The sequence below is a fragment of the Passer montanus genome, unplaced genomic scaffold (assembly GCF_014805655.1).
Source record: "Passer montanus isolate IOZ18808 unplaced genomic scaffold, ASM1480565v1 scaffold49, whole genome shotgun sequence".
NCBI classification, from domain to species: Eukaryota; Metazoa; Chordata; class Aves; order Passeriformes; family Passeridae; genus Passer; species Passer montanus.
Genome location: NW_024369818.1, coordinates 1,585,375 through 1,611,319, shown reverse-complemented (window position 1 = coordinate 1,611,319; position 25,945 = coordinate 1,585,375). Strand labels below are relative to the sequence as shown.

At 41.6% G+C, this 25,945-nt stretch overlaps 1 protein-coding gene across 6 annotated transcripts in view; it reads left to right on the top strand.

Annotated features, from left to right (window-relative positions):
- Window positions 1-25,945, top strand: part of DIAPH2 (diaphanous related formin 2) — a 170,639-nt gene that overhangs the window by 111,982 nt on the left and 32,712 nt on the right. Inside the window, exons 26-27 of one of the 6 annotated variants that reach the window (XM_039722538.1) lie at window positions 5,788-5,883; window positions 20,279-21,674. In XM_039722538.1, the coding sequence (XP_039578472.1) occupies window positions 5,788-5,883; window positions 20,279-20,526 (344 nt within the window). In that variant the 3' untranslated portion in view covers window positions 20,527-21,674. Of the gene's footprint in view, window positions 1-5,787; window positions 5,884-6,918; window positions 7,409-20,278; window positions 21,675-25,945 lie in introns of those variants that run through there. The other 5 variants (XM_039722539.1, XM_039722535.1, XM_039722537.1 and 2 more) reach the window with 5 other exon arrangements.

Genomic DNA, 25,945 nt, shown 5'->3' with positions numbered 1-25,945 from the left:
TCAGGAGAAATGCAAATGGTGTGAGCATGGGCAGTTAGAAAGAAATTACAGCTCAAAATTTCATCTCACCTTTAAAAGTTTTGCTCTGGAAGGATTTGGTTTTGGTAATGAAGATGGCCCATGTGGTACCTTCTGATTGAGTTTATTGGGGGGGAAAATTATTAGACTGACAAATCTGTGATTGGGATAATTGCAGGGAAGAAAGGAAAATTTGATTATTTTCTCTTAAAATAGGTGTCTTGGGGAGTGTTTACTGAACAGTAACAAGTAGTAACTTCAGGGAGTTTTCTATGCAAATTCAACTTTTCCTTAGAGAAATTATTTGTGTTTCAAAAAGTAGGTGCTGTTATTAATTTTGAAAGTAGCCTTAATTTTGTTTATCTCAATGTAACTGCTGTAAAACAGTTGCTATTTTGTAGAATTTAAAATGCTAAGAAGCGTTTCAGAAATAATTTTTGATCAGCCTTACTGTAAGGCTGGTTCAGGAGTCAGGGTGGGATGGGCTGAGGAGCAGAAGAACCCTTGGCTCTGTCTGAGAGCTGCTCAGTGATAAGGAACCCCCCCCCCTGAATTATCAGCAGTTTTCAGTTCCAAAAAACAGCCCCCACCAGCTGCTGTGAGGAAAATTAACTCTCTCCCAATCAAAACCATCATCAATATTAAAAAAAAGAAAGTAAAAGGTCAGCAAGAATGTGTAAGAACTCCCCTTTCCTCAGAATGTGTTCCCCAAACTCCTTTTTTCCCTAAAATGTTAGAGCAGTTGTTCAATAATAAGGAATTTTTAAAAGGAAATTATTAAGAATGATAAGAGCATTGATGATTTGTTCTGCATTACCTATCTGCTCATCACAGAAATTAAAAGTTGCTCAGTGCTGTGGCTTAAATGCAGCCTTGGAGCTGCAGCAGAACTTTATTTTCAGGTGTAATTGGTGAGGTATCACATGGGGTTTTTTGGGGTGGGGTTTTTGTTTGGTGAGCTGCACAATCTTTTCCTTCCCACACAGAGGCAATCTCTTCCCATTTTTTGCAGATAATTCACATTGCAGCCTGTTTGAGGTGTGGTCCTTGCAGGACGAGGCTCCAGGGGCTGTGTGGGAACATCTCAGTGAGGCCACAGCAGACCTTGACCACTGGGACATTTTCTCCCAATAAATAAAAAAAAGTGCATTTCAAACACTGTTTTCAACAGCCTGCCTGTACAATAAAACACACTTTTTTCTCCTATTAATTTATTTAAGACTGAGGTCAGGTTATCATCAACAATATTCTTAATTGGTGTGTAAGCAAGGCTTTGCCTTGTTTTGTAAACTGACACGAGCTGGGGTTCACTTCTCAGTCACACTGTCCTAACTTGTTCTCCTCTAATTAAAAAGTAAATAAGAGGCACGAGACACCACTCTGCTGCAAGCTGCAGAGCAGGACTGCTTCCTGGAGATATTTATTATGCATGCAAAACGAATTTAGCAAATGAATAAAATGCAAATATATGAGGAGAACACAAAAACACGCTTTCCCAAAGACATTGAGAGCTGACCTTCTTAAGTGAATATATTGCAATTAAAAATTCTGGTACTGGTTATGAATAAAAAGTCTTGTTTAAAAGTTTCTGCAGGACACACATTAGACTTTGAAAAGTGCTTAAAAGTTCAAAGCAAAACAGGGTAGTACAGGATGTGAATAGAAACATAATTTTAAAACCCCTTGGAGCAGCAGAAGGCAACATGTGTTGCCTAATCTAGTATATGACTGGACTCATTCAGTAAGGGCCTAAATTTATGAAAATATTCCTATAAAATTCCTGTAAACCTTTGCCCAAATGGCTGTGCAATATGTACACTTCTTATTAACTGAGATCAGTTTGCAATCAGGATATTTGTAATAACGAGTACAAGATATTTTGCAAGTGAACACGTGGAAAATACTAGAAAACAAAAATGTGCCAGCAAAATATGTTTGTAAATATGTACAGGTACTGCTGTGGTAACCAGGGAGGGCAGCAGAGCACCAGGAGCAGCAGCAGCTCCCAGCTGAGCTGGGCAAAGCACATCCACTGGAGCTGGGCCATTGGCTGACCTCTGGGCTGTAGCTGGGATATTTTCTGGAAAATCCTTTGGCCAGGATTTTTTCTCCTGAGGAGCCTCAGGGAAGAAATGTGAACAATTAACTGCTGCTGTGGGATGCAGCAGGTGCAGCTGTGATGGGGGCATGTTGGTGTTTCTAATTAATGGCCAATCACACTCAGCTGGCTTGGAGGCTCTGGGAGTCAGGAGCTTTTGTTACCATTCCTCTCCTGTCCTTTCCAGCCTTCTGATGGATCCTTTTCTCTCTATTCTTTCAGTATAGTTTATCATTTCAATATAATATATATAATAATATAATAAATCAGCCTTCTGAAGCATGGAGTCAAGACTCACATCCCAGGAGCCCGTTTATCATTTCAATATAATATATATAATAATATAATAAATCAGCCTTCTGAAGCATCACTTGTGTCAAGACTCACATCCCAGGAGCCCCCGTCGGTTCAACCCTACTGGGGGAGTTTCTGCAGCCCCCAGTTACTCCAGCAGCTGGCACCTGCTGAAACATCACCCTCAGCTTCCATTTAGAAGCCTTTTAGTCAATATTGCTGCCTGACAAAGGCCAGGAAGGGGCCACTTGGGCTCAGTGGGGCTGGCAGTGCCACCCTGCAGCCCAGCAGTGCCAGCCCCTGGAAGGTTTTTCTCTTTGCTCTGCTGGGGCTGCCCAGGTCCCAAAGCCCAGGAGGAGCTTGTCCTGCATCCTTGCAGTGGCTGCTTTGTGTGGGCTGAAGAAGTTGTGCTGCCTGGGGCACTCTGTGTTGGAATGCACCCCCTGGTTCCATGAAAGGATTTCCAGTGGAGATTTCTGTTCTGTAGTGCTGTAACCAAGCTGGTGCCCCTCTGCTCCTGGAGCCACAGGATGCTGGGGTTTTCTTGCTGTTTCTTTGGTCACCTCTGTAGATTCTCATTAACTTATTCTCTTGGGCGTTCCCTGTTGAAGAGCTCCTGGCTCTGTGAAGTTACACACGCTCATCCAATTATTTCAGTGATTTTATTATTCCAAATCTTCTGCATGTCGGGTCTCCTCAGCAGTGTAAGGAGCAAAAATATTGTAATATGGAAGAAGAAAGTTTTTTGGCTTTGTTATTACATTAAAAGTGGCCCAAATCTGCTGAGCAGCACTGGTGTAAACCCTGGTCCCTGCAGGAGCATGAGCATTTCTGAAATTCCTAAAACACACCTGAGTCTGGGTCTCCAGACCAGAGGGAATAAATTGGTGTCAAACCCAAATTCAAACAAACGGGCTCATAGTTAACACATCAGTTCAGCACTGAGAATCCTTTTGCAGTCCTCTTTAACACCTGGAGTGAATCTGGTTCTTTGCTGAGGCCAATCAAAGGAAATTGCCTTTTTTCAATTTTTTTTTTTTTTTTGCAAGTCTCCACATTTTCTCTCTCTTAAATGCTTGGGGCCAACTTGGAGGAGAAACAATGAGGAAGAAAATTACTTGTTCCAGATGAAACTCCTGTCCTTGTGTACAATGAAAGACATCTAAGAGACAAATAATGATTATGTATTTTATTTCTGCTGACAGAAATGTTGGAAATAAGTTTTTTAGTTTTCAAACTTCTGGCAATTTCTGTCTTTGTTTTTTATTTGTGTCTATAAATTGCTGTGGGGGGTGTAAAAAAGACAAATGGAGGAGGTAGCTGGTACTGTGTCAAGAGCTGCAGCAAGAACTGTAGGGAAAGACTGAAATTTCTATTGAACTTTATTTTTCAGTTTTAATCAGGGCTCCCTGAAAATGCAGTTCTTTGTCCAGTTCCCACTTAACCACCTGAAGACTTTGATTAAGAGGCACTGCTGAGATCAGACCTTGCACGAATTTTACTTTGAGGAGTAAAAAATCTCATCACTCTGTCCTACAGCTTCCTTAATAATGTGTTTTATGTTGCATATGCTGGCATCCCAAAACCAGGCTGGCTTTGGCAGTTGCAGTAATTAGCAGGTAGAGCAGCTCACTCAGCAAAAAAGTGGAAGGCTGCATCAACATTCATGAAGTATTGAAGGATTTTTGTCTTTTTTAATAAACTCTGCCAACTCTTACTTTTAATGAAGATCGAAGAATATTGTAATTTTTCTACACATTAAATATTCTAAGATATTAACTAGTTCTGGGTCTGCAGTCGCTGGCATTAAGTGTTTCAGACCAACTTGATGTGTATTAATTTAGACAAAGTGTATTCACAGACCTTTGATTTTGAAGGTAAATTTAATACAGAGCCAACAACAAATCAATGAATAAGCATGGGTAGGATAAGAAGCACAAAGAAAAACAATTATGTTGTACAGTTCAGAGAAAATTCTGGCTTTGGATGTGAGTGGGAATTGAGAAAAGCTAATTTGCTTATTTGTTTTGCAGGAGCTCAGATGTTCAAGGCTTTTAGATGGAATGTAATTAAAGCTGGGATTTCAGAGTCTTGTGCTGGTTCCTGCACTTGCTCTGCTCCCTTTGCTCCTGCCCTGCAGAGCTCTGGGTGTGTTCTGTGGTGTAGAATGGTTTCAGTTAGGTGGATGTATCATTTAAAGTATCAAGTAGTTATTCTAATGATCAGCTTGTAGAAGTTTGAACCAGGTTCTGCTTTAGGTCTGGAATGAGTCTAATAAATCTGAATGGAACAGAGAACCAGGACAGAACAGCTTATTCATTAACAGGCTGCTTTTAAACTTGAGCATTTGAGAGCCTGAATGTGCATCTAACCTCCCACACTTCGTGTGAGTCAGAAGATTTTTACCATGAAGTAATTTTTTTTGGATAAAGTAATGATCTTCCCTTTCCCACATGGGGAAATTTATATGAATTTGGAGTCTGAGAGATGTGGATGAAATGTCCACCTACCTGCTGAGCCTAACCTATATTTTAGTTTTGGGTTATAACACAGATATGGGAACAGAAAGAGGCGTTCATCAGTAGTTTTGTAACCTTACAGTTCTTTGACCTCTATTTCTCATGCTGCTGAATGCTGCTGTCAACTGTTATTAACAGCCTGAAATGCAAAGGAATGTAAAGACTCAAATATATAAAAAGAAGTAATTTTTCCACCCAGATTTCCATAATGCACCATAAAGTCCATCAATTTAAAGGCTGTGAGTTAGCTTGGATATGAAAAAAGCAAAATAAAAAATTGAGCAGAAGTAAAATTCAGCTGTTAAGAAATGTCACACCACTGACTTCCACTGCATGATTATCCCATCTTCATTCTCTCCTTATGTCACCTGAACACCATCCATTGATTGTAAAGATAATTTTTCCATAGATCTGGTGAGTCATGAAGTCGGGAGGCATCATATAAAATATCTTCTCTGTACTGCAACATTGAACTTCCTGCTGTTCAGTGCCATCAGATGCATTGATCAAATTGACCCGTTTCCACTTCAGAAAAGCCTTCAGCCATCACTCAGCAGCAGCTGCCTCTCTGCATGCTGAGGGTGGCACCAGCAATGCACAGGGTAACACCTCCAGGCTGAAAGGACAGTGGGGTTGGCATCAGTAATGCACAGGGTAACATCTCCAAACTGAAAGAACAGTAGGGTTGGCATCACTTTTTCCTGATGGGCATCACCCCACAGCAGAGCAGCCTTGCTCTGCGATGTGCCCACCTCTTACCGGCAGCATTATGGAAACGGGACAACTCTTGGACTCTATTTCCTTCTAAAGCCTGCTTGCAGTTGTGCTGATGGAATTTTCTTGTGCTGCTCCCCACAGAGGGTGACGAGACAGGGGTGATGGACAGTCTGCTGGAGGCCCTGCAGTCGGGAGCAGCTTTCAGGGACCGCAGGAAACGAACGCCGCGAGCGCAAGGTAAGAGAATTTCTGCAAAGTTTGGGCTGTGAACAGAGCAGGCTGAAGCTGTTTGGCAAACATTTGCCAAATCTTTGCAGTTTTCAGCAGTTTTCACTGGATACCATGGGCTGCTGTTGGGCAGTGAGCTCCTGTGAAAGCCCAGTCAGAGATTTTTAACCTGCAGCTGGGGCTCCAGGTTATTGTGTGCTCCAAGGGCTCCTGTTGGCTTTGAAATGGCAATTAAACATCCCTGCACTAAGTGTGCTTCATTCTTACAGCTGTAAGTATAATTAATTCATTGGAGGTGGTGCCACGAGGAGTATTAGCTTCTTAACAAGTAAGATTTGAGTGTTTAGCTGATCATCATTTGCAAGCACTGCTCTTGGGTGTGTTCTGCTGTGGTAGGAACTTCCACTATTTGGAGCCTTAAAAGTAAAAATGCATTAAGATAGTTTTGTTTTCCTGAGGAAGACAATGGTATTGGACTGAACTTTGTCCACTTTACTGAGCAATTGCTTCTTCCTGCAAAGCTGATTTTGAGACAATTTGAGAAGTTAATCAGTGGCAGCATTTCCTTTATTCGTTATGACATTCCAGTGGCACACACTTTGTGAAATGCATTTACTCTGCTTTCACTTTTCATCAAAGCTCATGGTAACTGTGTTTTGCAATTTTTCATTTGAAACATGTCTTATAGTAAAAAATGCAGCTTTAAAAATCTACAGTTGAAGTTATTTGGCATAAAATCAAAAGCTTGGTTTGGATATGTTTGGCAAAAGAGAGTCATAAATAAGCCATGTTAATCCACCTGATCCTCAGTGAGCTGGGGTTAGGTTCATTTGGCTGATGAATTTTTTTAGAGGAACTGAAGAGTAAAGGCAAGTTCTTTTATCTTCTTTAGTGGCAAAGGTAGTGCATAATTATTTTTAATTTGCCATATGCATGATCTTATGAAAAAAAACCAAATAAGTGACTTGATTTGTTCATATTCTGAAGTCACTTCTGCTACAGCTCCAGGATCATTCTTAATTCAGGGCTTGTTTCTGCTCTCAGATCAGACGTGAAAGAACTCCTCGATCAAAACTTGGTTTTTTCCCCTATCTTGAGAAGTATCATTTTGAGAGATGGTTTCTCTCTAGTGTGACTTGAGGAGACATTTGTCACCAAGTGGTGACAAAGCAAAGCTTCCCAGGGACCAGAGGAGATTGCACAAAATCTGCTGCAGCTGAGAAAACAGAAGATGATTGAACCTGGGGCAAATCCAGGGATTCCTCAGCAAAAACATGGGACAGAGCTAATTAAAAATCCCTTTCGCTGATCTTCTGCTTTATGTAGTTACTTTGACTTCGGTGTTTGGAATTTCACTGAGTCAGGTGATATCCAGTGGGGCCTGGCTTTTAAATTTAAGGAGCTGATTGACTTTGGAGAACTCGCTGTGAGAAAAGGGCTGGGTCCTCCCGTCCAAACTCTGGCTAAATTAAGTGTTCTGTGAGAAAAGAAGGCCATAAAGTAAAATTTTCAGGGGTAGCTAAGAATTGAGAATAAGATGTAATAAATGTTAGTCCTGTTCAAATATCTCATTGAAACTTTCATGTAAATTTTCTCATGTGGTTTAGAAACATAGGTGACATCTCATGAGTAACTTGTCTACACACCAAAAAGTGCCTAAAAACGTGGCTGTGACATTTCTGAGCAGTGAAATACAGCATGAAAATCCTGGGACCACATTTAAAACCTTTCACATCTCCCTTTCAAAAAAGGAGCAATGACAGTTCCCTCCTTGGTGCCACTGTGTCCTGCAGAGTTCCATCCACTGAGATTGGAATAAACAGTTAATTACATGCCTCCTCTGGTCCAGTGGAAGGGGGGAAAAAAGGAAATAAAAGGCCTGGAAAGAAGAGTTTGGGGGATTTCTGGGCTTGCTGGGTCGTGTGGTTGTGATTGGCAAGTGGAATAATTCTGTCTGTGGGCAGGGAGCAGTGCAGGGGTTTCTGAGCATTGTTAGAGCTGAACTCTGGAGCCAGCCTGGGTTTGGGACACTCGTGGGGAAAAATAAATAAAGGTGTTGCTGTTTCAAAGTTAGACTTGTCCAGCAAAGTTTTGGTTTTGAGCTTGTCTTGATTGCACATTGTAGTCTGAGAGGAAAATCCATTAATAGTTTTCTGCCTGTTTGGACACAGATCTCATTTTTCTGTGTCAGTTGTGGTTGTAGTTTAGCAAGGAGAAAAAACAACTTCTGCTTGTTTACTTTTTGTAGTTTTGCTAATTCCTTGGTAACAGGTGGCCCCTACAGAAAGGGAAAAAAACCCTGTCCAAACCCCTAAAAAACCCACAAAGAAAATGCCCCCCAAAACCTCACAGCACTACAGTAAGTTCACTTTTGTACACTTTCCATGTATGTGCTCTAGATCTATCTTTTCCCAAACTTGTTTATTCTGTTTGCATCTTCTCGTGGTGAAGATGAAAACTGGAGAGGTTTCACACCCTCACAGTGGCTGCAGTCAGAAGATGATGGAAATTTAGCTTTTGCTGTGTTTTATTCCAGTGGTTTCCTGCAAGAAAATTTAACTCAGAAGGAGCAATCTGCAGTTTCACTTCCACTGGCATTTTGATCAGTTTGGCTCAAACTACACAACTTTGCAAAAAAAACCCCAAAAACCTGCTGTGTGTGTTCCCTGTGGCTTTGAGTGGCCTGGGCCTGGGAGGGGATTAATTAATTTGGATAACAGAGCTCCAGTTACTACAGGCTTACAGCAGCCCGAAGGAGTGGCATTCCACCTCTTCAGTTTGCCTTTTTTGCTGTACCTTCCAGAATATTTGTGCTTACATGGTCATGCCTTTAAAATCATTTCTTTTAAACTAATTTCCAGTCAGATTCAGCCTGGGTAAGAGGTGCAGAAGGGAAGAGAGGGATTGCTCAACATTGCAGTACTCCTGCTGGGGAAAAATCAAATGGTGAAATGTACAGACAGGCTCAGAACAATAAAAGCCATTTCAAATATGTTTCACTGCATTATGTTTGTTTGCTAAGCCTGGAAATGAAAAGCTACACTTTAATGGGTTGCATTACAACCCCAGAGTTTTCCAGTAAAAATGGTTTTGTTAGCAGGTCATGGAAGTAATAATAATAAATTCCTGCCCCCCTCCTCTAGTTTTACATTTCCCTCTACTCTTTTGTGCTCTTTCTTCTGCTGCAGACTTCTCAATGTGCAAAAACATTGTGTGGTTCCTCTCTCCTGAGCTCAGTACTCCACTTTATTGTTTCTAGCCACTGGGTTTTAGGGAGAGAGATTGTCCTTTCAGTGGATTGCTTTGCTTAGAGAGCCTACAAAATAATAATTAGAAATCACTTTCTAGAAATGTTGGTTCCTCTTCCAAAAATACACTTGCATTTTGCACGTTTGCCAATATTGGGATAATAAAGAACAGTTTTAGGTGACATTTATCACAGGGTGCCATTAAAATCTGCATCCAGCACTGCTGCTGCACAATAATCCCTGCCCTTTTTCCTGGCCCTGGACTAGGAAATCATTAAAAGACCAATTCAGGAATAATTTTTTTCTCTAAATTAGCTTAAGCAAATTTCTGCACAGAGCTAACTATTCTGCTAAGGTTCTTTTTATTAAGTTTGTAAGTTTTTTTGGCATAGAATTGAATTTCTTTCAGGAATGTTAATGACCAGTGCCCTCTCCAATATTTGCAAACTCTGGCAGCCTCCCTGATGCCCTGGGCCAAATTTCAGTGGCTCTCCCTGCTGGGGATGCAGTGCTGCAAGGGACATCCATGAAGGTTCTCCTGCTTTGGATCTCAGTTCCTCTGCTCTCTTAGCACACATTCTGGATTTGTTTTTAATTCCCACATCGAAATCAGATCAGTTACTGCCCTGCCATTATTTCCATGCTAAGAGCACGCATTGAGAGGGAAAGGGAATCCTGAACCTTCAGCATCAGGTTTGTGTCTTTGGGGGAGCCATCTGAAGGGCTTCCACTCCTTCTTTAACCTTGGCAAGAAGAAAAAGGAGCTGTGGTAATAGAGTGTTCTTATTTTTTTAATGATTGCTATTTTTTAATGATTTTTTGGTAATTCTCATATGGCATTCAGACATTTTAATTTAAAATACGGGTTTAAGTAGGTGTGTATTTTTCAGTGCATCAGAATTCTAATAAAAGGTTATTGTTTTAGGAATATTGTGTCTTCTGCTTGGAGATAACAGCTGTGCTTAAAGACTCACTTTTGCTTGTCTACCTTGCTAAACTAATTTTACCTTTGCGCTGATTGTATTAAATAAAATCTGGAGGGTTAGTTGGGTTTCTGGGTGCACAGTCCTCATTTACCTGAACCACATTCAAATAAAAACCTTCAGTCAAAGCAAATTTGCTTTCCTGAAAGCATTGTCAGTCATTCTGGATGTGACAGTTGTCTAAATAAGCTGGGTTTTGATACGCTTGCATCTGTGCATTGGTGAGAATATCATAAATGTTAAAATGCAAGGAGGTGGGAGGTGCACTGAATCTGTGCTCAATAAAATCTCTTTCAGAGGAACAGATCCTTAGCATTAAATACCTGTTATCAAGTCGGAAATATCCATGATAGACTAGAAAAATTTAGTCCTGAGTTTAAAAAAAGTTTGTGTTTTAAACTTCTTCATCTTTTCAAACATTTTAGCTTTTAGGAGCTGAGTATTTAAAGACATGTTTGCTATGCAGTTGTGTAGTGGAGGATTTTTGCTTACAGTCAGGTGTTGTGGACTAATGGGACTCACACAAGATCCAAGTGCTTCAAAATTACCACATCTGTAACAGCAAGAGCTAAACAAGATCGCCAATAATAAATTTACTCATTTTGCTATCATGGCACTATTGTAGATTTAAGTTTGCTTTTTATTTCTAAATATAAATATGGGCACCATTCAAATGGAATCTCAGCAAATTACCTGAGTCCTGAGAGCTCCATAAACAGTCCCAAAGCTGTTTAAAAATAGGTATTTGTGGTATAATCTATTTTTACTGTGTCTGCATTTTGTCTTATGGCTTTTGTAATTAAAGGAGTAGTTAGATAATACATTTTTCCCATGGCCTGGTATGAAAGGAACAGCTTTGATGTGGGGAATTTTTACTTGACAGGGGGAGATGTCTCTGCCCATGACAGGGGGCTGGAAATAGATGATTTTTAAGGTCCCTTGCAGCCCAAACCTGAATTCTGTGAGTTTTCAGAGGAATTCTCCTTGCAAGCAGGATGGAGAAGTGGACAAAAGGAGCCTGAAGAGGGTTCAGCCTGCTCACACTGGATGCTCCAGGTCTTTAGGTGGACAGCACATTCCTTGGAGCAGGCAAGGAGTGAAGAGGCTCTAGGAACACCTCAGGACCTCTGGCTGGCTGAGGAAAGACAGAAACTCAAGAATTCTGTATATTTGCATAATTGCTTTCACCTCTGTGGGTGTGTTACCCTTCTCTGAAGCAAGTGCTGCAGGTTGATTTGGTGTCTTTAAAATTGATTTTCTGCTCCTGGTATGCAGGGATTGTTCACGTGCTCACCTAGAGCATGGCAAGTGTTTATAAATATTTGGGGAACTCTGCAGACACAAAGTGGGATTGTGAGCTCTGCACTTTGTATCCATTGTGCTGCTTTCTCTAAACCCAAATTGTTGTTTTCCATTTGGTGTGTTCTTATTTCCCAGTACAAGAGTTTTTCCTGAACAAATGAAAATGTGCCATCAAGTGGCAAAGCCACGTGCACATTCTGCTAAATGTCCTTCAGAAAGTTATTGTGCTATGTAATTGTAACTAATTGCTCCATTTCTTGATCATCTAAAGCATTTAATTACTTAGCCAGGCTAAGGAGAGTTCTGTACCCCTTGTTTTTATCAGGGTGTTTCAGACTGCATTCAGGGCAGTGGGGAAAGTTTTCCCTGTAAATTTTCAGAATATTTTTCAAGTTTCAACATTTTTAAAACTCAGCACTGGTGTTACTTTACTCACTGAATTGCCCTAAGATCCAAACATAGGAAATTCTAAATTTTTGTGCCTTTTGGAGTAAAAACCCACTGACCATGATGGGAGTTCCATGGGAGCACTGAGGATTCTCCATTTGCACCTTGCAGCACAGAACATCTGAGCTCGTGCCAGACACGTGCAGAACTGTGCCAGCTGCTCCAGACCTTGCAATTGAGTGCTGTATTTCATCTTAAATTTCCACACGTATTTGTATTGATTTATATTTATTTCTGTAAAGTTATTTGTGTCTGGTTGGTGACAGGACTCTGCAGGCACCCAGAGCAGCTCTGGAGTCACTCAGAGTTTACTGTGGAGCTCCTTTCTCTTAGAGCTGAGCTGGCACAGTTGCCTCTGAACCTAAAAGCCATTAGAAATCCAAAAACCTTTTTGAAGGTCCTGTGTTGTGAAATAGATTTTTAGAAGTAAAACAAAGCTTTTCTGAGAACCAGGAATTCTTCCCAGTAAAAGAGTGATCCAGGAGGAGGCTGCCAAGGTCACAGAGCAGGATTTTGCACCAGTTGGAAGTCACTCACCATTCTGAATTTATTTATTTTTTAATTCACACTGAATCTGAAAACTGTTCTATTTTAATGAGCTATGTCCTGCTAGATGGGAAGGCCTCCATTTCCAGAGATTGATAGCTGAGTTTTGGCTGCATCTTTATGCAGTAGCTGAAGTTAGAGGAACTTCTTTTACATGCAGAGAAAGGATATTCATGCATTCATTTACCAACTACATGAGTAGTAATGAACGATATGCAAGGCTAACTTAATTTGCATTTGGCCATTTGAATTTTCTTTGTCAGTGCTGACAGTGTTATCATGCAATTATTGTGAAACACTTCTATTTGAAAAATTTTCTCGCACAGTACTGTTTACTGAGGTAAAGCACATTGGCTTTAATATTTTAATATATATACATAATGAATGGAAAGGGGAGAGATGAAAATCACTGTTGCAGTGTATGACTTGGGAGGGGATTAATTGAAGTGACATTAGGTCCAAATGGTTATTTTGCAGATAGAGAGGGTTTCTGTTCCATCCTGTTCAGGGCACACGCTGTAGAATTGAGTCCCCAACCTCAGCACGAGGCCACTGCCCAGAGTTCTTCATTGTGGCTGTCATCTGAACTGTAAGAACTTCATTTGTTTCCTTCCTGCAAAGGCAATATTTACCCTATGGGTCATGATGTAATGGAGCAAACTTCTCATTTTCTTGTGGCATTAGCAGGAGAAAATAAGAAAAAACCCCAAATAACAATGCTCAGTTACAGAGTACTGATAGCATCTTAGGCAGTCAGGTCATTCTGTGAGAGCCAGCATTGCAGTGGCCTCAAGTAATTTTATATTCCTGATATTTTTAGTTTCATTATAATACTTTATTTTCCTGATGTATTTAGTTTTACAATCATAATAATTTATTTTCCTGATGTTTTTAGTTTTACAATCATAATAATTTATCTTCCTGATATTTTAGTTGCATAAGTTTTCATTTAATAATAAATAAATTTATTTTCCTGATGTTTTTAGTTTCATACCCTTCTAAGAGGCTGAGTTAAAGATGCAGCCCAGGTGTGCAGTGGCAGAGGCACAGGTGGAGGCCAGCAGTGCTTTTGGAGCAGCTCTGCAGAGGAGGGCACCACGTGTGGAATGGACACTGCAACCTGAGTTCTGTGCTTGAACCTCTGCTGGTGGTGTGGTGCTCATAGAGGTGTGCTGCCCAAAAACAGAGCCTTTGTAGCTTATTACAAGTGGAAAATGTTACCAATTTTGTGGTATAGATTTTGTGATATCACCTCGTCCTCGACTGGATTGCTTTTGTGCTTCGAGGAATTTGGGAGAAGATAATTTCAGGGAGCTGATTTGTGTATTGGCAGGTTGTTGGCTGGGTTTGTCTGTGATTTTTTTGCATCTTTCTACAAAGCCTCTCTGGCCATTTATTCACAATATATTGGGTTTAGAGGGCTGCAGGCCTGACTGCATGGCAGAGCACTTTGTCAGGGTGTGTGCACTGGTGAGCTGCAGACAAGCTGGGATTTCAGGACTGACTGCATGGCAGAGCACTTTGTCAGGGCGTGTGCACTGGTGGGATTTCAGGTGCTGCCTTGGGAAGGCTGCCCTAGAGCAGAGGCTGGACAGAGCTAAAGTAGGGATTGATTCAAAGGATCTCCTCCATGGATGCACCTTGGGCAGCAGCAGAGCCCAGCCAGGGCTGCACCCAAGATGAACCCAAATGGCCCCAAAATGCACGAGCGCTCCCAGGTCTCTCCCTGGGCTCAGCTCTGCTCCATGTGCACATTGCAGTTCAGTGTCCAATCCCAGTGCAGCCCCTGCAGTCCCATCCTGCTTGTTTTTCTCTCTGCAGCCCACGGGGTTTGTGCTCTTGGGGCTGGGATTTGGATCATTTGTCCTTGGTCCCTCACTAGAGCAAAAATTGTTTTGTCTCCCTGCTCTGTGCACAGAGCTCACCATCCCCTGATGTGAACCCAGACCCACACACTAAAGCAGCACAGAATGTGAAAAACATGAAAGCCAAAACCTGAGGCATCATTGAGACCTGGTCAATCATCATTTCAAAGCCAATTTCCTGTTGGTTTCTCCATTGCATTTCTGAAGCTGCAGCACAGGTGGTTCATCTAATTATTGCACATTATTGCCTCAACATAATGTAGCTGAGCTGGTACATTTGTAATGTGTGTAGCTCCAAAATTGCTCTCACATCCTGAGCACTATCCATGCTGGTTAATTGTAGGACATTTGCACTGCTAGGTTGTTTCAGTTTCAATGCTGTTATATTTTAACGGGTGCTGCAATTAGGGTGAAGTTATTTTTAATGATGACTAAAACCAGATGTGAGATATTGATGATGTACATTAATAATAATTCTGATAGTCCTGTATTTTAGAGTAACTAGTTTCAAATTCCAGAATTGCCTTTATTCTGTAAAAACCAGACACCAGCCTTAAAAGAGTTGGTTTTATTTGGCCATGCTCAAACCACACAGCAGAAGTGAACCTTTGATATGGTTTGTTGATCTCCTCAGTAGAAGATCTCTGCATGTTACACAGCTGGTTTCTCCTTTGGAGGGGAAAGTGATATAATAGGCTTTGATAGAAGATTTTGTAAGAACATTATCACTAATATATCTATTAGTGTGTGCATTAGCTCATCTCCTTTAGCCTCTCATGGAAGTATATAATGTCATAATATTGTTATTTAAAAACTATATACACACTGTATAGTGCCTTCCAGATGGAGGTCTAAAAATAACAGAGGTACTGGAGTTCTTCCTTAGATCTGCAATATATTCACTTCTCATTTTCTCTATGATTTCTGTATTTTTCCTTCAATTTTTTGTTGCATTGGCATTTCTTCGGTTGGTGAAGAAGATTCTATTTAAATAATTATAAGGAGAGTATATAAAATTTTACAATGCTGTCTATGTGTCTGTAATTCCATGAATATATTACTGGAGTGGAATGTCAGCCTTCCTGCATTTTTCCCTACAAATTTAAATTACAAATTAAAATAGACATACCACAATGAAATAGGGAAAATGTTCAGTCATTGTGAGGATGATTTTTTTTCATTTTAAAGGGAACACGTTTCTAAAATAACATAATAGGAAAAAAAGCCATTATTGCCAGTATTCCCTCAGGAGAGGGAGAAATAATTCAGCTTGGAGGGCCACAGCATTTTCTGTTCTGTGATCAGGTTACATTGTCAGCTCAGCTGGCTTTAGGCTCTGTAAAATTATGTCCAAACCAGAATGGGATGGAGGGAGCACCCAAAAAGTCCTTTTGACTTCATGGAGCAGAATTTGAGTCTGAGAACAGCAGCAAATTCCATCATCATTGGGGGCTGATTAAAATCCAGCAAGGTTTTTTTAATTTTTTTTTTTTTAATTTTCTTAATCAACAATTAAGAAATTATTTCTTTACAAAAGAAACAAAACAAGGCAAACCACCCAAAAAAAAAAACCCCAAAAAAACCAACTACCAAAACCCAAACCAGAACAAGGAGCACCCAAAAAGTCCTTTTGACTTCATGGAGCAGAATTTGAGTCTGAGAACAGCAGCAAATTCCATCATCACTGGGGGCTGATTAAAATCCAGCAAGGTGTTCAATCAACAATGAAGAAATTAATTATTTCCTTACAAAAGAAATAAAACAAGACAAACCACCCAAAAAAAATACTAAAAAACAAACCAGACCAAGAAAAACCACCTAGATCTGATGATTCACTCCTGAAAAAATACATTCTCATCCCTGTCAGACATTGCAAAGATGACTGGCAATTTCTTTCCTTGTCAAATCTGTTCATTACAAGATGATTTTGACAAAAGCTTATTTTATTTTTAAATCCACTTTACCAGAGTGTAAACCCTAAAGGAAGATTTACTAGAAGTTTCATTTTTTTCTCCTAATGGATAACCACTCAGAAGGAAGCTGGAATTATGTTGATGGAGTCTTCTGAATATTTACTTCCTGCTGAAATAATGGAGACACTATTAGTAAGGAATATACATTTCAAAAAAAGATCTCTGTCACTGAAGGCAGTCATGATTTGGTTTAAAGGAGTGGCAGCTCTCCATCTAAGTGAACAGGTGTGAATCAATTGCTGAGCTGTCCTTAAACTTCTTAAGAAAATCTCTTGCAGTGTGTTGTTAAAGAATCAGAAAGCTCTGCAGCACCGAGGGGGAGGATTTCAGGAGTGGGTGAAGCTTTTAAAGCAGCTTTAGCAGTTTGCATTTGTGCCAAACCTCGTTGGTAGGACAGGAGTGAAGGGATGAGCATCCACAGACCAAGCCAGGCAGTGCAGCACCCAGCCTGTCCTAGGGGAATTGCTGCTCAGGGCAGGGAGCTGTGGGAAATGAATTTGTGGGGAATTTTAGGAATTATTTGTAGGTTTGATGTGGCTTTTTTGTAGTTGTCTATTTACTAATTTTTTTAGAGTATTTAATATTTCTGTTTAGGAGGTTATTGATTGATTTAAATGGGCTGATTGGTTTTTATGATAACTTTAGAGTGGGAGGTATTGATGTGATTTCTATCAAAACCTTTTAATCTTCATTTTGTTGGGACAACACGTCTTTCTTTCATACTGTGATGGGTTCCTGTACTAGGAAGGGACAGATGGTTGTTGGTTTTCTTTCGGGAGAGTGCATTGTAACATCTACATTATCACACCTACATTATGACATCTGTATTATCACACCTACATTATGACATCTGTATTATCACACCTACATTATGACATCTGTATTATCTCACCCCTCACATAAAACTGAAAATAGAATCAAAGCTTTTAAATCCCCTCAGCTGCCCCATCTCTGGGTCAGAAATGGCATAATGCAACAGGAGGTGCTGTCCAAGGTCTGCAGAGCTCTGTAATTCCCTGCAGACTGAGCAGGAGGATGAAATTCATTGTGGGAGAGAGGAGAATGAAAGCCTTTGGTCCTTCCCGAGTCCCTGTGCTCAGGCTGGCCCTGTGTCCTGAGTGACCACACTCTACAAACACCTCAGCATTTAAATGCCCCTGGGGCCTCTCTCTTGCCTTGTGAGGAGCTCTGCCCACCCGCACAGCTCTGAGGGAGAAGCATCCTGCAGGCTGTGGGCTGCAGGCTCTGCTGCCATTCCCAGGAACGTTTCCTGTTCAGGGAGCTCCCTGAAATGGCCAGCACAGCCTCACGTGCCACCAGGATTTTTGTTCTGTCACTGGTGCTTTTCCAGACACAGCTCATTGCCTGCCATCCTTGGGAGGGTTCGTTCAAGTGCGATTCCTGTTCCCCAGTATTTTTAACTTTATTTAAAACATGATATAAAATACAGAAGCAATGGAAAATATGATGTTTACGGGAATGTGTAGCCTTTTGAGTTCCACTGTCAACTCCTTTTTCTGTCCATGGGGAACTCACAGAAATCACAGAATATTCTGAGTTGGAAGGGACCTACAGGGATCATCAAATCCAGGTGTGAAGTGAATGGCCACGAAGGGATTTACCCCTTAACTTTGGTGGTTTTAGCACCTGGCTCTGACCAGCTGAGCTCATCTCTATTTAGATACATGTATATTTTTAGTTATTTTTTTAAATGTCTATTTTAGAAAGGGCTTCACCTCAAACAATTGGCATGAAAGGGTTGCATTTGGAATTTTTTAAGAGGAAATCTCTCCCAGTAGCTAACTGTTACTATCAGTCCTTCAAGTGTAAATACTCTGGGCTCTGGCTTTAGCCTTTTGAAAATTACTCTTATATGAATTTACTGTAATGATGGGCTAATTAGTTAAAGTTCACTGAGTTTAGCTAAACACACGGTGTTTGATTTGGAGAGATAAATCTGTGCTCTGTCAACCCTTTCAGCCATGATCCTGCTCCCAACATTATGTGACAGGTAGGGAGGCCTGGGGATGTGCTGCAGAGCAGCTCAGCTCAGCTCTTCACTCTTGACTAGTTATTTATCTCTGGAGCAGAATTCACAACTGCCAGATGGGAAGTGGGGAGCACCCAAGGAAACCTTTCAGGCCTTCCTTTCCTTCTTCCAGGCAGCAGGAAATGGTTTGGAGGTGGTGGCTGTAACTCACATCGCTGTGTTTTGGGGTTTTGGTTGCTGTAAACTCTCTTTGCCCTGTAGATTCTGAAATATCTTTATTTAGAAATGCTCTGTTATAAATAAGACTATGCAAGCATTTTTAACATTTTGCATTTTCAGGATATTATACAGTTGCAAAAGATAATTTCAGAAATGTGTTCACAAGTGAGGTGTTCACAAATCAAACCCCCCAAACCTTACTTATCTGCTGTGTGGCACCCCTGGATGTTATTTATTGGAAGGAAGGCGATGAGCTGTGTCTGCTGTAGTCCCAGGCACACAGAAAGATGAATTTAAATCCATCATCTGCTGAAGCCTGTCCCTGTTGGTGGGGAGATAAAAGTCCGTGGAACGGGGTGCTGGTGCTGGGGTGGCTGTGCTGGTGGGTGAGCAGGGGCACTGGATAAAAGCAGCTTTCTTGAGACAGCATCAAAGCCCCCAGCAGCAAAACCCTTTTTGCTCTCAGCTGCTCCAGCAGCCTGACCCAGGAACAACTTGCTCTTGGCCACAGATGAGAGCAGTTGTTTCAAAAAGAGACAAACAACAAAAGGACCCACAAATGTCATCCTGTACACAGAATTTTCTGACAATTCGTTGTAGAAATCCTGTCATTTTAGCAAATTAACAAACTGGAAGGGACTCCTGGGAAGAGTCCTTATGGTTTAAGGAGAAAATGACACTGTCTGGATTCTGGTTTGCACTGAAAATTAATGAAAAAATAATGAAAATTAACGTTCAGCAAGCGAATAACTGAACTAATTTGTACAAACTGAAAGCTTATCCCTTAAATATTTGCTGGACCTATAAGCACTGAGGGCTGTGATGTGTTGGAGTGATGCCAGCAGAGGTTCTGGGCCCGGGAGCTGCTCCCAGTTTGTGCCCAGTGCTGCACTGGGGCCATGTGGGTACCACTAGGTGGAACCATCAACCCTCCCTTCCTGCTCACCCTCAGCTCCAGGAGCCTCAGAAGGATGGAAGTCAAGAGTTTCTGTGTTGTTTTTTTTGTGTGTGGTATGTGTCTGTGAGGGAAGGAATAAATTGCTGCCTGCTTGGCTGAAATTGTTTTTGCTAAAATAGGCAATACAATATTTTCTCTGAGACCACTGGGATTATGTGCACTGGCAGCAATGCAACCTTTGCAGTGTTCTCGCCCCAAAGGTTCTGGGTTTGTGTCCCAGTTCCTGGCTAAAATCCCCTTTCCTAGTATATGATCACTTCTCCAAAAATTAAGCCGGGCTTTAATATAAATTTCATTCTTTGTAGGTTTTTGAATGAATAGTGTCAGTGAAGGGGAAGTCTAGAAATACATTATTTGGAATCACATCCAGTATTTATATTAAATATATCATATTTAGTACTTATATAGTGTCTATATAAGTATATATTTATTTATTTATCTTCTTAGCAAAAGAACAAATAGTTTTTCATTAGGGAAAACACGAATTCCAAACTATGGCTGTGAGTAAGGGGTGAGATTTCCTGGTTTATTCTACTTTCCTGTGTTAGCATGCGTTGTGCTGTATTGTACACCAATTATTTCCTACAGTAATTAATCTTTCAGTGCTGTCACAGGGCTTTGCTCACTCCAGCTGCAAAGCCCTGACCCTTTGCTGGACGTGGGGATCTCCTGTGGAATGATGCAACAGCACTAAAAATAATTGCACCTTGAAATTGGGAACATCTAGGAATGGAAACAGTTTGTCATTGTGCTTTTCCTTTCTTTCATTGCCAGCAACGATTGTAGTAAAAGATAAGCAGAAAAGAGAACTTTTATGGTGAGAATAGTTCCTTATGTCTTATTTTCTGTCTTTATTTTCTGTCTTTGGTGCAGCAAACGGGAAGCTTTTCATGAGGGGACCCACAGGATGCAGCTGCAGACAGCAGGGGGAGGAGTTTGGTCAAACTTCCACTCTACCAAACATCTATAGAAAAAACAAAAAAATGTACATTGCCAATGACAAATCCAAGCTGAAAGTTGGCCTTGCCTGTTGTCATTCATTGCCATTCATATTTAGGAAGCAGACTGCTGTGATAATTGATTTGATGGTCCAGCTTGAGTGGAAGCACTTCTGGGCATAGCAGGCCTCAGAGATGCCAAAAAAGAAGAAAAGGTGGGAATGAAATAATGCACTACTTTCTCCTCAGAGGCATGTGGCCCAGTTTTTGAGAAGAGAAAAACATGCTTTAGAAGAAGGAAGAAAAAAAAACTTAGTAACTCAGTAATAAGTACAAAAATGACCATATAGCCTCAGTCAGATAAAAATAGGCATTCAGAGGGAGACAATGAGTGTACATATTTTACTGGCAGGTGAATAATAGGAGAATGCTGTGGAAATAATCTGATTTTTAACGGACTCTGTCCAAGGGAGTACCTTTCTTGCCTCTTTTTTTTTTGTGTAACAACAAAAGAGGCTCCCTTTCCTCAAAACACAGACACAAAATAAAAACCACCCAAAAAACAATGTTTAATTTTTTTTGAGCTCTCCAAAGAGGAATTGATAGTTCAGAAGAAGGGAACAAGGCAATTATTGAATTTGAAAGGCAATAGATGTGCTTGGATTAAGTGAACTCCCGTTGGGTTTATTTACTTCCAGCATAGGTGATAATGAGGCTTTTCCCTGTATTTCTGCCGTGGGGCAGTGTTCACCCACAGCCTCCTGCTGGTATGAATAACTCGGGACACTGAGTGCTAGCTGGGGGAAAAGTAGATTAAAAAACTTTTGTATTCAGTGCTTGACCTCTTAATCACAAGTGCCAGCACCCTTTCATCGATTTAAAGACCCAAACAAAACCAGATCAGACGTGAGCCATGGAAACACAGAACTGGAATCAGAACTGGTTTGTCTTTTGAGTGATGCTTTATTTACTTGCAAAACCAGTGTGGTCCCTCAACTTGCTGAGCTCTTTGCATTCATGGTCCTGAATCTTTTATCCAGGCAGAGCAGAAGGAACTGAAATGTAGCAGTAACGACTGAGAAAGAGCTGGTGGAGGAGCAGGAGGTTGGCAGTGTGCTGTTCCAGGTCAGACATGAACATTACTCTGATTTTTGGGGTTTGAAGGACCTATCCTGCCTTCATGAGATGATAGTTGGTGTGAGCACAGAACATACTCTACACTTCAAAAAGAGTCTGTAAAACATACTCATTTATTAGGAGAAAATACCAGATTTTCTTATATGTTAGGACTTTTTCAATTCCTTTTTTATATATTGAAAACAGAAGCTCAGAGTTTCATAAGCCATTAAACATTGAGGGTGATACAACCCGTGTGCCATTCTTCCTTTGAATTCTTCTTCCTTTCTATCTACTTATCTATAAAATTCCTTTTTAAGTATCAAAACACTCCATTAAGCTGACGGATGGGAAGCATCACACGTGGCAGGTGTTTGAAGGAAATGCTCTTTGTGCATCTCACCAGAAGAACAGTCTCAGAGAAGCCTTGGTTTGGAGTGATGCTGAGTTCAGGTGGGTGCTTCTCCTGCTCTCAGGGAGCTCAGGGGGCAGCAGGGGCACAAGGGGAACACTTGAAGCGTTCTGGTTTGGTGGGAATTCATGGAGAGCACTGAAAGGTGGCAGCAGGGAGGCTCAGCTGATGAGGGGAATGCCTGGATTACCCTGACTGCATCCCTGCTGAGTTTAGTCTGGATCTGCACACAGGTCAGTGTTCTGTTGCTCTGAAATGTGTGAATCCTCCCCCGTGTTTGTTGGGAAGTGTGCACCTCCTTTCAGGTGCTTTGGAGACATTTGTGGCACTGGCTGCAGCTCCTAAGCACACAGATCCTGGTCAGTCCTCTGAGCTGCAGCTGGCAAGTGCTTCCAGCTGAGCAACTGCAGTAAATATTATTAGACCTTGATTAGGAGATAATTGGAGTAATTTAGGTTTTGACTGCAAATTCTGCGTGAGCCATTGTGTTGCAGTGGCAATGATTAGTAATTGTTTCCATTCTATTTTCAAACTGGGCAGCACCTCCATGCTTCACTGAATGCATGTTCCTGCCTCTCAGGAGAACCTGAGGCCAGAGGAATTCCAGGGAATGGTGCTGGGGCTTCCAGCTGAGATGTGGAATATTGCAGGAGCTCACTGCCTCCTGTGCACACAGGAGCAGCTCCTGGCTCCAAGGAATTGGGGAACCTTCTAAATCTGAGTGGATTTTCCACTCTGGTGTGTAATTTACTCACACAGTGAGGGTAGCACGGGTAAAACCCTTTGGAATTCCCTTCCTGTGCCATCTCCCTGCCCGTGCTGGTGGTTTGTGTGTTCTCAGACCATGGAAAGCTCTGGTCTGGAGGGGACCTCGAGGTCACCTCATCCAACCCCTGCTGGAAAAGGCCCAAAAGGAGCAGGCTTGGCTGCCCTGCCAAGCTCTCCTGGGTATTCCCAGGAAAGGAGCTTCCAGCACGTGTCTGGTGATATTTGATTGCTGCCACGGTGGGTTTGGGGCTCAGCCTGAAGGATCTTTGGTCACCCCTGGTGCTGCAGTGCCTGGCTGCCCTGGGAGCAGCCCTGAGCAGCTCAGCTGGTCCTGGCTCAGGGTTAGGCTGAGCCCAGTCTGACTGCAGGTGTCACAGCAGAGCTCCAGGCTCTGGGGCTGGTTAAATGTGCCTTCTGTGCTGTCACATCACTTCCACAGCCACATGCCACTGCTCCATCATAAAAGCAGCCTGTCCAAAGCTCTGCTCAAAGCAAGGCAGGGATCAGCACCAAAGCACCTGATTTAAAAGGGAAGAAAGCTATTGGAAGGTGACAGCTGGAATTCCAGTGCTTAATCTGTGCAATTAAAACTTTTCTGAGGAGCAGGAAAAGCAGGTTGGACTTGAGGTAGTTTTAGGAGTTAATTAGCAAGGTCTTTTTGAATATTAAGAATGCCTTTGAAGGATAAAGTTTTAAAAAAACTAGTTCAGGGCTTTCAAACAGCATAAATTAAGGGAGAAACTTTCTTTTTACACATCCTCAAGATGCAGACAGAGTCATCCTCCCTAACCATGCCATTTCCTTCCATCAGAAATATAATCATAGATCCTCCTCAATGTCTGATCTTCATAAGGATTTATTAGCTTGCTAACAGTGCAGTGGTAATTTAAGTGGAAATAATATTTTACAGGAGTTTTTTGCACATTTACCACTGCAAATACTGAAGTCAGTAGCTCTCAAGTCATAAAGTGAGTTTCTTCCTGGGCTGGGTACTGTGATGTATCACCAATATTGAAAACAGCAGCCTGCATATTCCAAGGTACAGCCACAGGATTATAGAGTGCTTTGGGTTGTAAGGGAGCTTAAAAATCACCTGAACCATCCCAAGCCCCCTGCCCCACCTGCCATCAGCCCAGTTTGCTCAAAGCCTTTTTCAGCCTGGCCTTGGACACCCCCAGGAGGGAGGGGGCATCTCCGTCTCCTGGGGCAGCCACAGGCAGGGTCTCAGCATGAGGAATTCCATGAGGAATTCCCTCCCAAAATCCCACCCAGCCCTCCCCTCTGGCAGTCTGGAGCCATTCCCTGCTCTGTCACACCCTGCTCGTGTCACAAGTGCCCCCCAGCTCCAGTGGAGCCCCTTTGGGCACTGCGAGGGGCTCTGAGCTCTCCCCAGACCCTTCTCCTCTAAAGTTCTGCCTTTTTACAAGGGAATGCAGCTGAAAACACAGCCTTGCTTGTTCTCACAAGCTCTGGTGGGTTTTTGTAAGCATTTGCCAAGAAATAAAACTTAAGTACACTGAAAATTTGGGGCCATATCTCTTAAAACATATGGAGAGTTTGGGCTTGTTCTGTTCATATTTTACCTGGGTTTATGCTTTGTTTTGTGAATGCACTCACTTTCACAGGGAGAAAGAGCTCTGTTTCTTTTACATGGCTATGTGGGCAAAATTTAGAAGATGTACTTTACTTTCACTCACTTTTTATTAGTTCTGATGTACACAGCTCTCAGAGAATTTCTCACCTGTGAGCTGTTTTAAACAGCTGTTACAACAGCAGAGTGCATCTTGAGATGAAACTAAATTAATTCACCTGGTTTATTACCTGTGGGCTTGGAAAGCAAATCAGCCTCAGAATTATCTATCAGCAATAAATACATCAAAGCAGGACACAGAGAATGGCAGGAAAGTTCTTGTGCTGCCTTCAGAGATGGTTTAAAGAGGAGTGCACTGTTCTTTAGGTGGGAACTCCAGAGGAATTGCAGAATTTTATAGGACTCAGTCATTTAAAAGTCATTATTTAAGTATATTTTCATAGAGCATCCAGTCCACTGAGCATTTAAGCTTCCCAGACATCAGTTTAAAAAAAAAAAATTCAACAGGCTTCAAAACCACTTGATGAAGAGTCAAAAAATCCAGTTCTGAAATGCAAGATGAAGGTATGAATTGGTATTTGAAGTTTTGCCTCTGCCCAGTTGTGAATTATTTAGAAATGTTACACTGATTGCTTCATGAATCAGTACTTCTCTTACTCATCAAAAATGCATTCTTCTAGAAATTTATAAACAGAACTGTCCAAAAGTTGAATGTTCTGCCTCTGAGATGAGAGGGCTATTAGGGTTCCTAGTTAGAGGGAACAAATGACAAAAAACCAAATAACAAGAATAACAACAAACCTCAAGCCTGAAGTTCATTATAATGTAAAAACACCAGAATTTGATGGCAGTGTTGGCCTTAGAGCAAACTCTCCCAGCTCAGTGTGGAGTGGTGCTGTGAGGAGGCACATCCAGCTGTGCTCCCAGCTGTGCTCAGACACCCAGGATGGGAAATTTTAATTTGTTAACCCTGGGAGCTGCAGCCCCAGCCCAGTTTGGCCCCACAGCTGTGCAGATTATTTACCAATTAAAAGGATGTTTGGCATACAGAGAAAGCCTTCATGCCTTGTAACTGAGGTGTGTTGCAGAAATAGTGGCAGGCATGAAATAATTGACTCATTTGTTCCGAGCTGTGAGGTTTAGGGTAGCACAAAAGAAACAGAACCTCGTGGTGGAGCATATGTCACGTCTCCTCTCTGTCACACCTCAGCTTCATTATTTAGGATTTTTGGATGCCTTTTCTGTGGTAATGTCTGCCTCAGAATCACAGAGAGTGACTCTGATGCTCGTGGTGTTTGTCAGTGTGCCCTTGCCCCGACTGCAGCAGGAATGATGAAGAAATGTTTCATGGCATGTCACACACAGGAGAGCCTCAGCCAGCATGGCAATGGGCAGACAAACCTCTGAGGAAAAGGCTCCACGGATGTATTTAAGAACATATTTTAGACAACCTGTCTGTGGTGCAAATTAAAGATGCGAGAGGTAAAACACTTTTAACATAAACGTCAAAACATTTTATCATTCAAAAAGCACCATGTCTGTTTTATCAGTCACTTATGGTGCTGTGCAAGGGGGGATCTTCAGGCCTGAAAAGTCCTTTTTGCTGTGCAGAAAATGAGACCAAAAACTCAGTGTATATATAGATATTCTACATAGGTGAAGCTGTGCTGGACTCTGTATAGACAAACACATGTGTGAAAAATTCTGTGCTGGCA